Source organism: Kogia breviceps, chromosome 8, assembly GCF_026419965.1.
Source record: "Kogia breviceps isolate mKogBre1 chromosome 8, mKogBre1 haplotype 1, whole genome shotgun sequence".
Classification (NCBI taxonomy): domain Eukaryota; kingdom Metazoa; phylum Chordata; class Mammalia; order Artiodactyla; family Physeteridae; genus Kogia; species Kogia breviceps.
The window spans coordinates 6,981,657-6,995,934 of record NC_081317.1 but is presented as its reverse complement, the minus strand read 5'-3'; the positions used below and the strand labels follow the sequence as shown (position 1 = coordinate 6,995,934).

At 54.9% G+C, this 14,278-nt stretch overlaps 1 protein-coding gene across 2 annotated transcripts; it reads left to right on the top strand.

Moving 5' to 3' along the window:
- Positions 1-1,743: 1,743 nt before the first annotated feature.
- On the top strand, positions 1,744-12,319 carry PHYHD1 (phytanoyl-CoA dioxygenase domain containing 1). Of its 2 annotated transcripts, none has more exons than XM_059072655.2 (11): positions 1,744-1,958; positions 3,548-3,706; positions 7,096-7,171; positions 7,248-7,295; positions 8,475-8,530; positions 8,616-8,678; positions 9,325-9,346; positions 10,658-10,786; positions 10,884-11,000; positions 11,684-11,810; positions 11,915-12,319. In XM_059072655.2, the coding sequence occupies exons 1-11, from the start codon at positions 1,926-1,928 to the stop codon at positions 11,958-11,960; spliced, it is 876 nt and encodes a 291-aa protein (XP_058928638.1). In that variant the 5' UTR covers positions 1,744-1,925; the 3' UTR covers positions 11,961-12,319. The 2 variants fall into 2 exon arrangements, with proteins under 2 accessions (XP_058928638.1, XP_066896676.1); XM_067040575.1 differs by having other exon boundaries at positions 11,957-12,046.
- The last annotated feature ends 1,959 nt before the right edge of the window (positions 12,320-14,278 follow it).

The window sequence follows — 14,278 nt, the reverse complement described above, 5'->3', positions numbered from 1 at the left end:
CCCTCTTCTGCCTGTGTCATGGGGTTTTTGACTGGGAGGCCAAGCAGCTGGGCTGGGCAACCCCCTAGAACACCCTCCTTTATCTCGAGAGTAGAGGTCTTCCTCTCCTGTCTGGTCTGGTACCTCCCCACCAGTGCCCACTGCCCCACCTCAGGCTTGGGGTGGCCCAAGCGCAGGATCTGGAGCTGGTTAGCTTCTGGAAAAAAAACAGCAATGTGGAAACACCGCCCACCCACTTCCCAGAGCCTGAGTGGAATGAATGAACAAATCGTGGGAGGCCCAGCCGTCCCCCGCCTCCCCCCATCTCAGGGCCCTTCACTCCATTTAAAACCACACCGGTGGCCTTTTCGCTGATGATAACAGCAGTTTGGAAAACTTGGGGAAGTTCAAAAAGTAAAGTAAAAATACCCTCACATTCCACCGAGAACAGCTCCTGCTAACATACAGTGAACAGCCAGTGGGCACTTTCCAAGTGCCCAGGATGTACTTCTGTTATCCCCAAACCACAGATGGGGAAAGTAAGGCCCGGGTGTGGATGTAAGCCTTGGATGGGGGTTCCCTGGGGAGTTGCTAGCCCAGCACTACTGGACCCTCACTGTGTTCCTGGCACATGGCAGGTGTCTCTCTGGATCTGTTGGGAAGGGGCCAGGACAGCTGGGGACGCTCCCTGCCTCGAGAGAGCAGAACCTTGGCTGTATTTCCCCAAAGGGTTCTGTCTTCCACCTGTCTTCCTCACCCGGCCTGTCCCCTGGGAGCCTCTTCACCCTCCAGCCTCGGGGGCCTGCCGGGGCTCTCCCCTCCCCTGGCTCTCGGCTCTTGGGAAGCAGGAACCAAGCAGCTATACTCCCAGTGCGGCGGCCCAGAAAACACGACTTGACTTAGGGCCAAGGCTCCTGAGGGCTGAGCAGTGTCCCCACGCTTGCTCCCGAGACACTCTGTCCCTTCGCCATTCAGAAAGCGTCATTTCAGGGAAGGCCAGTGGCGGCTGGGTTTCAGAAGCAGCAGCCAGAACGGCCCCGTCAGCTGCTGAGCAGGGCTGGCTGGAAGGGTGGGTGTGCTGACCGCCGGCCTCCGCTGTGCCAGCCGGCCTCAGACACCAACATCTTGGGCCTGGGGGTGGGGAACAGGAACCATGGCTTCCCTCGCCCTCATTTTGAAGACCCAGGCCCCCGCTCTAGCCCCTTCCCCTTTCTGAGATCCCCCTTATCTTCTCTCTTCCTCTGAGCTGCAGACAGATGTGTAATCCTTTCAGGACCTAGAGAGTGCCAGGGGATCAGAGCTTGGGGGGCAGGGGCGGGGGCCCAGGCAATCCTCTGAAGCCCTCTTCCACCGCTCAGAGTCTGTCTGATGTGGCTGCCCCCAGACCCACCTTGCATCCCATCCCACCCAGATGCAGCTGCTGGTGGCCTGGGCACTTTCTAACCCTGCCTCGACCCAGGGGCAGATATGGGTTGGAGGTTACAGTTAGTTGTGGCACCTGGGCAGGGACTCGGGTGTCCTCCTGCCTGCCCAGACACTCCTAGGACACAATTTCTGGGCACCTTGGAAACAGCCAGCCGGGAGGGGTTTCTGGAAGAAACTGGAAGGAGGCAGTTTAAGATCTTGCAGGAGATCAGAAATGGCTAATCGTGGATTAGCTGGGGGGATGGACCCAGGGTGTGGGGCAGAGACAAGGAGGGCCCCACCCAAGGACAGAAGTGAGAGGGGGTGGGGTGGGGTGGGGTGGGTGTGTTGGGGGAATGGGTTTTCTCTGGATGGGGGTGGGGAGGAGCTGAAGGCCAGGATTCGGTTTTCTCTGGGCAGGGAAGGGTTAAATCCTCCTGGGCCTCCCAGGCTCTGGCCACTCTCCCCTCCTGACCTTTCTCCTCTCCAGCCTCAGGCACAGCCGCCCGCAGAGCCACCCCCGTGCGCCCTACCTCGTCCTCATGGCCTACCTGAGCCCCTCACAGCTCCAGAAGGTAGGGCCCTGCTGGGTGGGCACCCCGAGGGTCAGGTAAATGTGGGGGGCCCCTCCGGACTTGGAGTAGTCCCCGGGGAACTCGACCCACCCCCTTACATTTTTCAGAAGAGGAAACTGAATCCCAGAGTGGTCGGTTCACAGCCATGACCCCTAACTTCTGCACACACAGCCAGGGAACATTCAGGCCAACGCACCGCGGCTGGCGTGGGGATGTTTGCGTGAAGAATCCAGAAGAAAACACAGGATCCTGTGAACTAGGGGCGGGGGCGGGGGTCTGGGAAGGGGCGGGGCCGACGAGGGGCGGATCCACCCGTCCCACCCTACCCACAACCCACCTCTAGCGCGCGGCGGGAGGGCGGGGGCTTTCAGACCCGAAAAGGCCAACCCGTGGGAATCAGAGCGACGGAGACTTTTAAAAAACATGATTCCCTGGTGGCGCAGTGGTTGAGAGTCCGCCTGCAGATGCAGGGGACACGGGTTCGTGACCCGGTCCGGGAAGATCCCACATGCCCCAGAGCAGCTGGGCCCGTGAGCCATGGCCGCTGGGCTTGCGCGTCCGCTCCGCAACGGGAGAGGGCACAACAGTGAGAGGCCCTCGTACCACCAAAAAACAAACAAACAAAAAACATGACCCTTGTTGTTTGTTCCTGATGGCAAGAGGAAAATGCAAAAAAAATACAGAAAAGTTCAAAAAAGAAAATTTAAACCCACCTATAGATTCCTATGCTGAGACAAGATTTTGGCATACAGCCCTTGAATCTCTAAGCGTTTCAGGGGACTTCCCTGGCGGTCCAGTGGTTAGGACTCCGCGCTTCGACTGCAGAGGGCACGGGTTCAATCCCTGCTTGGGGAACTTAGATTCCACAAGCTGCGCTGGGGGGCCAAATAAATAAAATAAAAGGTCCATCGCAATATCACAAAAGCTGTCGCCGATTGCTTGCTTGCTTGCTATATGTTTCATAAAGGAGGCACTACTGTGCTCCCCATCTGTTAGCCTGAGAGCCAGAGAGGGGAAAGCACTTGCCCAGGTTCTCACAAATTAGGATACTAATTTGTAGTTGGCTTTTAAAAAAAAAACTCACAATATGCGTGGAACACATTCCCATGCCAATAAGTATTTTTCTATCAGCTGTGTTGTATTTCAGGTAGATTAAACCATACTTTGTTTGATAAGTTCACCTGTGTGCTGGTTTGTTTGATATCCGTCTCCTTCCCTAGACTAAGTTCTGAGAGGCAAGCACCATGGCTGGCTTGCTCACGACTGAATCTCCAGCTCCTAAAACCATGTCTGGTGCACGGTAGATGCTCAGCCAATATTAGCTGAATAAATGAATGAGGTTGTATTCCCTGGAGGGTTAGGGCGGGGACACCTCCCCTTCCACTTCCCCTTCCTTCGTACAAGCAGCTAACATTGATTGCTCTTCACTGGGTGCTAGACACCATCGCCAGGGAGGGGCGCAGAGCAATGAACAGGATGCTTTGTCCTGCCTCCACACGGCTTATGGTTTGGGGAAGGGTCAAAACAGTCCTCATCAAGAGCGTTTGAGGACAGGGAGAAAGAAGCCTGAGTCTCCTTCCTGCCTGCAGTTTCAGGAGGATGGATTCCTGGTGCTGGAAGGATTCTGGTCTGCAGACGAGTGTGTGGCTATGCAACGGAGGATTGGCGAGATAGTGGCTGAGATGGATGTCCCTCTCCACTGTCGCACAGAATTTTCCACTCAGGAGGAGGAGCAGCTGAGAGCCCAGGTAGGTGCCTGGAGCAGGTGAGAATGAGATTTGGTCTTTGATGGGTGGCTCAGTCCCCAGCCAGAGCAGCAGCCTGGAAAGGTAGGACCCCAAGGCCCATGGGCTCATGCTGGTAACGAATCAGGCCCCAAGCTTTCTGTGGGCCGGGCTCCAGGCTAAGTGTCTTATATGCATATTTCCTTCCCTCCCTACTACGAATTTATGAGGTCAGCATTATTGCCCCCATTAGTCAGGTGGGGTAAATGAGGCTCAGCTCACTTGCCCCAAAAGACACAATTAGTAACTGGTAGGGTTGGAATTTGAACCCAGATCTGCCTGATATCAAGTACATGCTGTCACTGCTCTGCTGTACTTCCTTAGAAGTTTTCCTGCCACAAAGGACCTCTTTGTGGCCAGCAACCCAGCATGAGCCAAGTGATTCTGAGGGGCCCACCTGGGTAAGTCATCCCCCAATGAGACAAGGAACTCTGCTTGTTTCCCCCAGTGACCTACTAGGACTCAGTACAGCTTGAGATGGGTAAGTTGAGACCCAGGGGTTCTCCCACACAGTTCTCTTAACCCTTCATAGGCTGAATGTATGAGCTGCCTGCGGCTGGGCCCCCAAGCCAACGCTGTAGTCCAGTCTCAGTAATGGGGCTCACCCTTACTCATGGCAAGGAGCTTCTGCCATCTGGTGGGCATAAAGGGAATTACAATGACTAGAAGGCTTGCAACCCAGAGAGAATGGGGACTTCAGAAAGAAAAAGGGTTACAGAATGACACTTTCCTCCAAACAGTCGGTTTCATTTGGCTGCACTGGTATTCAGTAAACCCTCAATATTCACTACTGATATTGTGAAAGACTTTGAAATGGGTTTTTTAAATAATTAATTAATTAATTATTGGCTGCGTTGGGCTTTCGTTGCCGCGCGCGGGCTTTCTCTAGTTGTGGCAAGCGGGGGCTACTCTTTGTTGAGGTGCACAGGCTTCTCATTGCGGTGGCTTCTCTTGTTGTGGAGCACGGGCTCTAGGCACGCGGGCTTCCGTAGTGTGGCTCGCGGGCTCTGGAGCGCAGGCTCAGTAGTTGTGGCGCACGGGCTTAGTTGCTCCGCGGCATGTGGGATCTTCCCAGACCAGGGCTCGAACCCGTGTCCCCTGCATTGGCAGGCAGATCCTTAACCACTGCACCACCAGGGAAGTCCCTGAAATGGGTATTCAAAGAAAAAAATATTGGTGGTGTCCTGTCTAGTAGTGCTCCGTTCCAGCTTACCAGCGCCTTGCATTGTTTTTGAGTTATTATACAACTCTGTAAGTTCTATAGAACTGATAATAACTCACATGATACTTGTCCATAGAAGTGGGTATGAACTGGGCCCGGCAGGATGCAATTATTGCCTTTGTGGCTAGATTCAGTTTTGCATTGATTTGTAAATTCATTTCAGCGTTTCTTTTTCTTTTTTTTTGGGGGGGGGCCATGGCTTACGGGCTTAGCCGCTCTGCGGCATGTGGGATCTTCCCGGACCGGGGCACGAACCCGTGTCCCCTGCATCGGCAGGCAGACTCTCAACCACTGCGCCACTAGGGAAGCCCCATTTCAGCGTTTCTTATTGCCTATATTTGTGTGTTTCTCGGAATTCTCCTTTCAACATGTTTCTGGTTACCTTGTGAATTACTGAGCGAAGTAAAAATCTTTGACACGTGTGTAGCGTCACCGTCTTTATTATCATTATCAGTTATGCTTCCCAGACTTGTTTCCCTGCTAGTGCAGAGGAGTTAAGAATGTTGAAAAAAAACTTTTAGTTTTCAGTGGGAAGGGCATGGAAAGGGCCAGACAGGTCACTGAGTTGAGCCACGCGAGGCACTGTGACAGCAGATGTGCACAGTTGAGGGAGTGCTGGGGCTGTGCCATATGGGAACCCAGGTAGGGGCATCGGTGACACTCAAACTGTACTTATGTCGCCACGAAGGAAGATATAGATGGTGATCATGGGTGGCTAGAGCCACAAGGAAAACATGGGGCATCTCGCTGGAGCATCATTTTCTTCTTTTTCTAAAATTAAATATTTATTTATTTATGTGTTTGGCTGTGTCGGGTCTTAGTTATGGCACTCGAGCTCTAGAGCATGCGGGCTTAGTTGCCCTGCAGCATGGGGGATCTTAGTTCCTCAACCAGAGATCGAACCTGCGTCCCCTGCACTGGAAGGCGGATTCTCAACCACTGGACCACCAGGGAAGTCCCTGGAGCATCATTTTCATATGCTTCTAAGAAATTTAAAACATGATATTAAAATTAACAAGAAAGGGCTTCCCTGGTGGCACAGTGGTTGAGGGTCCGCCTGCCGATGCAGGATGCAGGGGACGCGGGTTCGTGCCTCGGTCCGGGAAGATCCCACATGCTGCGGCGCTGAGCCTGTGTGTCAGCTCCGCAACGGGAGAGGCCACAACAGGGAGAGGCCTGCATACTGCAAAAAAAAAAAAAAAAATTAACAAGAAGGGAGTTCCCTGGTGGCCTAGTGGTTAGGATTCAGCACTGTCATTGCTGTGGCCCAGGTTTCATCCCTGGTCGGGGAACTGAGATCCCAGAAGCCACAGGGTGTAGTCAAAAAAAAAAAAAAAAAAAACAAGCAACAAAATTAACAAAGAGAGGTTATTAAGAAAAAAGAAAAAGATTAGTAATAGCTTATATTTATTGAGCATTTGGCCATGTCCTTGCTGGGTGTTTTCTATTTAGCAGCAGTAGTAATCATAATAATAAAGGCAGATATGCACATGTCACCACATTCCAAGGACTGTTCTTATATTCCTTATATATACTGACTCATAATCCCTACAACACCCTATGAGATAGGTGCCATTAATAGTCTCTATATTTTATGAGGAAGCTAAGCCTGGAGAGGTTCAGTAATGTGGTTGTGATTACAGCCAGTTAGTGGCAGAGCTGGGATTTGAACCCAAGTATTCTAGCTGCAGGGTCTGTGTTCTCAACTTCTATAAGATTCAGCCTCTACCTGAACCTGAAGCCTCCAACAATCCAGGGAGGTCAGTTCTATTATTATTCCCCTTTTACAGATGAGGAAACTGAGGCTTTGAGAGGTAAAACAAGTGGCCCAAGGCTCCCTGGGAACCAGGTGTGTTTGATCTAGTACCTGTGTTTCATGCCATTATGGAGTATGAGTCATGTGATTTATTTAGAGGTTTCTAAGAAATTCCATGCTTGTAGCTTCCGGCTGTGCTTCCAGGTCCTCGGGGTTCCTGTTCACCGGCTGTGCCGCAGTGGACAAGTTTGAGAAGCGCCAGAGACGTCTGTAGCTCTGTGGGGTGGGAAGCATCTGGATCCTCTTCCCTCTCTGCCAGGCCCACCTGTGACCCCGCGATGCTCTCTCAGCCCTTCTGATGTCCCCTCTCCACAGGGCAGCACAGACTATTTCTTAAGCAGCGGCGACAAGATTCGGTTCTTCTTTGAGAAAGGCGTCTTTGATGAGAAAGGTTTGGAACTGGGGCCCTAGAGGTGGGGCTGGCTGGACTGCAGTCCTTCCAGCTTGACCTGTCCCTTGTGCCACAGGAAATTTCCTGGTCCCTCCGGAGAAATCCATCAACAAAATTGGCCATGGTAAGCAGGGGCTGGAGAGAAACTGAGGTCTGAAGAGTTTGGGGCCCATCCCCCAAGGCACACGTTAAGGCAGTAGCCCAACAAATGGCATTTCTGGGTGCAGGGTCCTTCTTGGGCCCTGCTCTCCTGCATCTTAGGATGCTAATCACATGATACTGCCACTGTAGCACTGGGAAGAGGGGGCCATTTGAGCCCACCCCCCATGCAGATGTGTGTGTACAGCCTCCTCAACTCTCTACTGCCTGGCCTGGGGATGATTCAGGCCCAGGCATATGGGGATCCTGGGTCCCATTGCTCCCTGAAGGCTTCTTAAGGAACACCAAACATGTTGACAAGGTCCCTGTTCCAAGACCCCTAAACCAAGCTAGGAAACCCTCTTTTTTTTTTTTCTTTCAGGATCATGCATTATAGTTATTTTGTAGGGAGTTCCCTGGAGGTCCAGTGGTTAAGACTCCGTGCTCTCACTGCCGAGGGCCCGAGTTCGATCCCTGGTCAGGAAACTAAAATCCCACAAGGCGTGTGATGTGGCAAGAAAAAAAACCCCCCAAACCCCTTATAATTTATCTTGTAGACTGATTTTTAAACATGAAGTTATATCATGGTAGCTTTGTTTTCTTTTACAAATTGTGGTAAAATACATATAATAGAAAATTTACCATCGTAACCATTTTGAAGTATACGATTCAGTGGCATTGAATATGTTCGACCCTCACCTTTTGCTATAACAACAGTAGTAAATAATGAGAAGAGTGACTGTTCTGTGGCTGCTCCTGGGCTGGGCTTGCACACGCGTTAGCCCGTGGAGCCCCATGGCAGCCCAGGAGGCAGGGCTGATCCCCTTGTACACAGGAGGAAACTACGGCTTACAGGAGAGAAATCGGTGCTCAGAGTCCGACAGAGCAAGCCGCAGTACCAAACTGCTACCAAGTGGTCGGTCCCTTGGAGTCCTTGGTCCTCTGGAGGGCGGCCAGTCAGGGCTAGAAGGTCAAGAATAAGGTCATAGGTCAGGTGAAGGCATCTGTGGGGCCCATTTCTCGGTTATAACCAAGCAGAAAGCTTAATGCACAGAAAATAGGTGAGAATATCAAAGTGAGGCCTGACCCTGGGTGCCCAGGCCTAGGCGTGGGAGGGACGCATGGGGACTGGGGACTGGCTCTTCAGCCCACCTCTGTCCCGCAGCTCTGCATGCCCATGACCCCGTCTTCAGGTGTGTCACACACTCCCCCAAGGTGCAGGTGAGCAGAGGTGTCGGTGAGGGTGGGCCGGTGGGCCATATGTGAGTGTGGGAGGGCTGGCCATGTGACCTCTGCCCCCTTCCAGGCTTTGGCCAGAAGTCTGGGCCTCCAGATGCCTGTGGTGGTGCAGAGCATGTATATCTTTAAGGTGAGCTCCCCGTCCTCCCCAGGCCTCCGTTTACCCTCTGTAAAATGGGCACAGTGCTCATACCAAGCCCTTCCTTACAAGGGCCGCGAGCTGCCTCCCTGAGGAAGTATTATTAAGTTGGCGGGAGAACATGAAAACCCGTCTCCTCTGGTTAGGGTGCCTGGCACTTAGTTGGGGCTCAGTTAGGGTGCCGTGGAAGGAGAGGGGATCCCGGGGCTGCCTCCTCCCTTTGTTGGCTATTGAAATGCTCTGCTCCCGGCTTTCAAGGCCCAGCCCAGTGCCACCTCCTCCAAGAAGCCTTCCAACGCCCTTGGGAAGAGAGGACACATCTCTGATCCTGGAGCCCAGAGGCTTAATCGCTGGCCTGGGCCCCAGCCTCTCCCACCGCCCTGCACTTCTGCCTTGTGTTCTTGTTAGGCATGTGTGTGCTCAAACTGGGAGCTCCCTGCCAGGCAGGGTGGCTTTTCTCTTTGCAGCCCTCCTGGGCCTGGCACACAGTAGGTGCTTGACAGCTGGGTGCTGACGTGGAAGCCTTGCAGATAAACACCTGTGGCGGGGGGAAGAACATCTTACTTGGAGGACTCAGGGCAGCCCCTGCCCCTCCCCGCTCGCCCTGGCCTCACCCGGCCCCTCCTCTCTCCTGCAGCAACCTCACTTGGGCGGCGAAGGTGAGCCAAGAGCAGGCTGCGGGGCCAGCGAAGGCCCCGGCGGGAGATCTGGGACTTTAGTGGTTGTCAGGTCTCCAGAGGGAGGGAAGGCACCTGCCAAGACGTCCATAGACAAGAGCCTGGGCCAGCGGAGGAGAAGCCATCTTCTGCTGCTTCCTGAAAGAGTGGATGCGGGGGTGGGTGGTGGGTGGAGGGGGGTGTCCTGGAGCCCTTGACCTAGTGGTTCCCAAACCTGGCAGCGACTCCTTGCTGCTTAAAAATACAGATTCCTGGGCCCCATCCCCTGAGATCTTGAGTCAGGAGGGTGGCAAAGGCCCGGGAATCTGTATTTTGCCAAGTTCCCTGGAGGACTGATTCAGCATAGAAACTGCTGATCTGATTTTAAAACCCCCTGGATACACAGATACCCTTCCAGCCTCCCTCACGGGTGATGATCCACTTCTCTCAAATACCTCCAGTGACAGAGGGCTCACCACCCCTACAGGCAGCTCTTCCTTTCCTGACCTGAGCTCAAGGCATTCCCCTTGGGAGGCCCCCTCCTCCCCACCATCCAGCCTGAGGACAGTCCACGAAGGGATGAGCATCGTCTCCCTGAGCCTTCTCTGCTCAGTCCAGCACCCCCAGCTCCTTCAGCCATTACTCCTCCAAACGTTTTGGGGCCCCCACCATTAGGACCCCTTCATCTGGACACTGTCTGGATTGTCAAAGTCTGACGTAAACTTTGGTGCTCAGAACGCACACAGTTCTCCAGGAAGGGATGGGGCGAGACTGGCACCCCCTTGTTCGTACAGACTAAGGTCCTCTGTGCAGCGGTTCTCCATCCTGCCTGGGCCCCGGCACCACGCAGGGGATGTTTACAATGGGGACGCTGGCTCCGTTTCCTGCTTCACACCCAACTCCCAAGTCTTAGACCACTGGTGCCTTACAGTGGACCATCTGGTGGCCGGAGGTGCTCTCGCTGGTTAAGGACGGCGGCTTGAGTTACCTGGCTGGAATTAAACGATAGCAGCTGCTTTTCAGGCAGCGATTACAGCGTCAGGACCTGTACTAAGCACTTTTCATACACTGTCTCAGAATCCTCCAGCAACCTCGTGAGGTTAGGTTATCGTTGGGGCTGCCTTATGGTTTAGGAAATTGAAGCTTGAGAGGTGCAATCTCTTGCCCAGAGTCTCTGGGCCAGGAAGCGGTGAGACTCTAACTGCTCATGGGAAGGCTGGGCCTGGAGGGCCCTGGGAGGACCACAGAGTGAGTAGAAACGAGGCCAAGGTGAGGTGAGGCCAGGCTCCTCACGCCCAGGTGGGCCTGCTGCAGTCTCCCCTCACCAGGACGCCTCCTTCCTGTATACGGAGCCTCTGGGCCGGGTGCTGGGCGTGTGGATTGCTCTGGAGGACGCCACGCTGGAGAACGGCTGCCTCTGGTTCATCCCGGGCTCCCACACAGGTGAGGCCACCTGCCTCTCCCTGCCCACTCGTCCCCACCCCCCACAGGGGAGGGACCCCGAATAAAGAGAGGCTAAAGTCCCCACCTTGGCCCTCAGGTGGAGTGTCGAGAAGGATGGTCCGGGCCCCTGCTGGCTCGGCGCCTGGCACCAGCTTCCTTGGGTCCGAGCCAGCCCGGGATAACAGCCTCTTTGTGCCCACACCAGTGCGGAGAGGTAGGGGGTGTGCAGAGGGCGGGGAGGAGCGCCCGGAGGCCATGCCTGGGGGTCTGTGCTTGCTCTGACCACCCAGCTCACCTGAGGGCTGGGAAGTCACAGCATGAGGGAAGGTAGCGTTGGGGGGGCACTGGGAGGTCTGAAAGCTGTGTGGCTGACAGCAGGGTCCCCCAGATCAGGCTGGAATCTAGACCCTGCTACTTCCCGGCTGTCTCTGTGGGCCAATGACTGAACCTCTCTGAGCCTCAGTTTCCCCAAACATAAAGTAGGGAAGCCAGTGAGATGTCATATGTAAGACGGTGCACCACAGGTGCTCACACGTCCGGGCTGACAGCACCCCCCTCCTCTCAGAAAAGGGAAACTGAGCCCCAACTCTGCATTCACGGCTGAGGCCCCAGCTGGCTGGCACGGGGCAGAGAGCTTCTGTCTGGTTCTGCAAATGCCACGGAGCTGGATGCCCTTGCTGAGGCTTGCCAAGGGCGCGGGCCACAGCGGCAGGGACCTGACCCCAGGGGAACCCATGTCCAACAGCACAGCCTCCGACGCTGGGGCAGACGCCAGGCCCCTGAGCATCCAGGGATGGGACTGGGGATGAATAGCCCGCGACACCGCTTGAGGGAGGGGGCGCCCCCCACGTCCCTTCCTGCCTCGAGTGCGCTCTTGACCCGCTGTGTCCCTGCCAGGGGCCCTCATCCTAATCCACGGAGAAGTGGTGCACAAAAGTGAGCAGAATTTCTCCGACTGCTCACGCCAGGCCTATACTTTCCACCTCATGGAGGCTGCTGGCACCATCTGGAGCCCAGACAACTGGTAGGTGGCAGGGTGTGTGGGGACCCCAGACAGCTCCCGAAGAGGTCCTGGAGGCTGGGCGCAGTGCTACTAGCACCTCGAGGTCCTCTCCCCATCCTCTGCAGGCTCCAGCCGACAGCCGAGCTGCCCTTTCCCCCACTGTACAGCTAAAGGCCCTCTGAGGGCAGGGACGCCACCCCCTCTCGGGAGAAGCTGTGGGCCACCAATGCCAGCGCCTCACCCCACCACCCAGCTGCAACGGGGAATTCGCATCTCTCCTCCAGGGCTTGCCTTCTGCAGGTGTCTGTGCAGACAGGCAGGCAGGAGCAGGAGGCTGGGCTGGCTGCCTTCCCCGAGCTCTGTCTCTGTCTGTCCCTACCCCAACACAACCTCCCCCTAGAGGCAGTCTCACGGCCATGAAAGGGTTCTGGCTGCTTCTCTAATGGCTTCTCACTCGTTGTCTCCCGCCCCCCATAGAACTCTTGGTCATTGTGGTGGGAGACACTGAATAAAAAAGACTTCCAAATGCAGCATCTTGATCCTTCTTTCCCAAGCAGCCTTCCTCAAGACGGGAACCCTGCTGAAAAGCATCCCAGGCAGCCCAGCCCTGCCTGGCGAGGTGCGCACGATGTTAATAACAGCAAGTGACATTTACTGGGCATTCATGGTGCCAAGAGCTTTCTGTGCTTTATCACTGGATCCTCACCCCTTTCAGGTAGGTGCTGTTTCCAGCTGAAGGAGCTGACACATGGGAAGGTTAAGTGACCTGCCCAAGTCCCACAGCTGTTCAGGTGTTTGGCGAGGTCAGCCAGATCCAGAGCCGATGCTTCTAATCTCTATGCTCCCAGTTCTCCTTTCCCGGGGAGGGAAAAGACCAGAGCCTGGAATCCAGTCTGAGATTCTGGTCCTGGCTCTGTGACCAACTCGATTTCTGCCCTCGGGCCAGGCCCTTCTCTCAGGGCCCATTTGGCCACTTGCACCATCAAGGGGCCAGACGAGGGCCTCCACAGGTCCCTCTCGTTTGGCCGTGCTTGGCAGCCACCCAGAGCTGCAGGAACAACTACCAAATCTGAAACCTGCCCGGTGGGGCTCTGCTCAGAGGTTGCAAACTGGGGGCCACCAGCCGATTTCACAATGCAGAATTGTTTTGTCTGGGCCTCGGCATTTTAAAACAAACAAACAAAAAACCCACAACATTTTAAAATTGGGGGATTTCACATAACAATTCAGGTTTCTAACCTTCTTTGGATGAGCAGGTCAACAGCCCGGGGCCTGTGGTCTAGCCTACGTGACCACTGGCTGGACCTGCCTTTTTACAGGCACGTGTGCTCTCTGCTTCCCTTCCCTGTCCTCCTTCATTGCACTACCTGCCTGGCCTCAGCAGCCTTATGATTTCATGACCTTGATTTCCAGCCCCCACTCTGTACGGGAACAAAACACCCAGGGAGCCAGTGGGGCAAAGCCAGCACTCGTACACGCTACACCCTAACATGGTGTTGCCTCCTTCAGCAAGCAGTCGCGGGGAGCCTGAGCCAAGGGAAGGGTTTGTTAAGACTCATTTGAGCCCAGAACGAATGTCTTAATACTCTCCTCTGAGGGAAAGGGCTTGGCAGTGATGCTCAGCCAGAAGCCGAGCTCCCAGAGCTCGGCTCCTGGCTTCTGGCCCTGGTGGGCCCAAGTTCTCACCTCTCCCTGTCAGGCTGGTGGGAAGTGGGGAGAACCTGGTCCAGCCTTGAGAAATCTGCTGTGCTATCTTCTCACTGATGGGAAATGTTCATCCATTCAGCGAAGGTCTGCCAAGTTCCTGCTACGTGCCAGGCTGTGCTGGCACTGGCGGATGCGGTGGGGAACCAGGGAGAGCTGGACTCTGCCCTCACGGAGAGCAAGGCTGGAGCATGCACTGCCCCCTCCCCCCGCCCCGGGAAGAGCGATTCTGAACTCTCAGTAAACTTCACCAGAGCTTGCCTCCAATTTCTCGCCAAGAGAAGAGACCAATGTGGACCTGACTGGAGGGTGAGAGGTCTCAGGAGGGAGCCCTTGACAAGGACCCTGTGCTGTCCAGCCTGGCCTTCATCAGCACCACTCAGCCAGGCAAGAGAGGCCTTGAGGCAGGGTGCGGTTGGCTGAAACAGGTAGTCAGCCCAGGACGGATCCTCTTCCTCCAGCCCTTCCAGGGGTGCAACAAACAGACCCCATCTCTCCCCTTCAGCTCTTCCTAGCCCAAATGGGAGAAACCACATGCACTCGGCTATTTTCCTCTTGTATTCTCTGAATGAAGCCAGGGGAGTAGGGTCACTCTGGTCTCCAAGTACAACCCATATAACCCTTTGGTTTGCCTGGCTTTTTGCTGAGATGAGGACTGGCCTTGGGTAACAATGACACTTTCGCAATTAAGTGCGGGCTCTGGGCTGGTTACCTCACACACATCACTTCGCCAGAACCTCACGACACCCCGTGAGGTGCAGGCTCTTACTATTCCCATCTTGCAG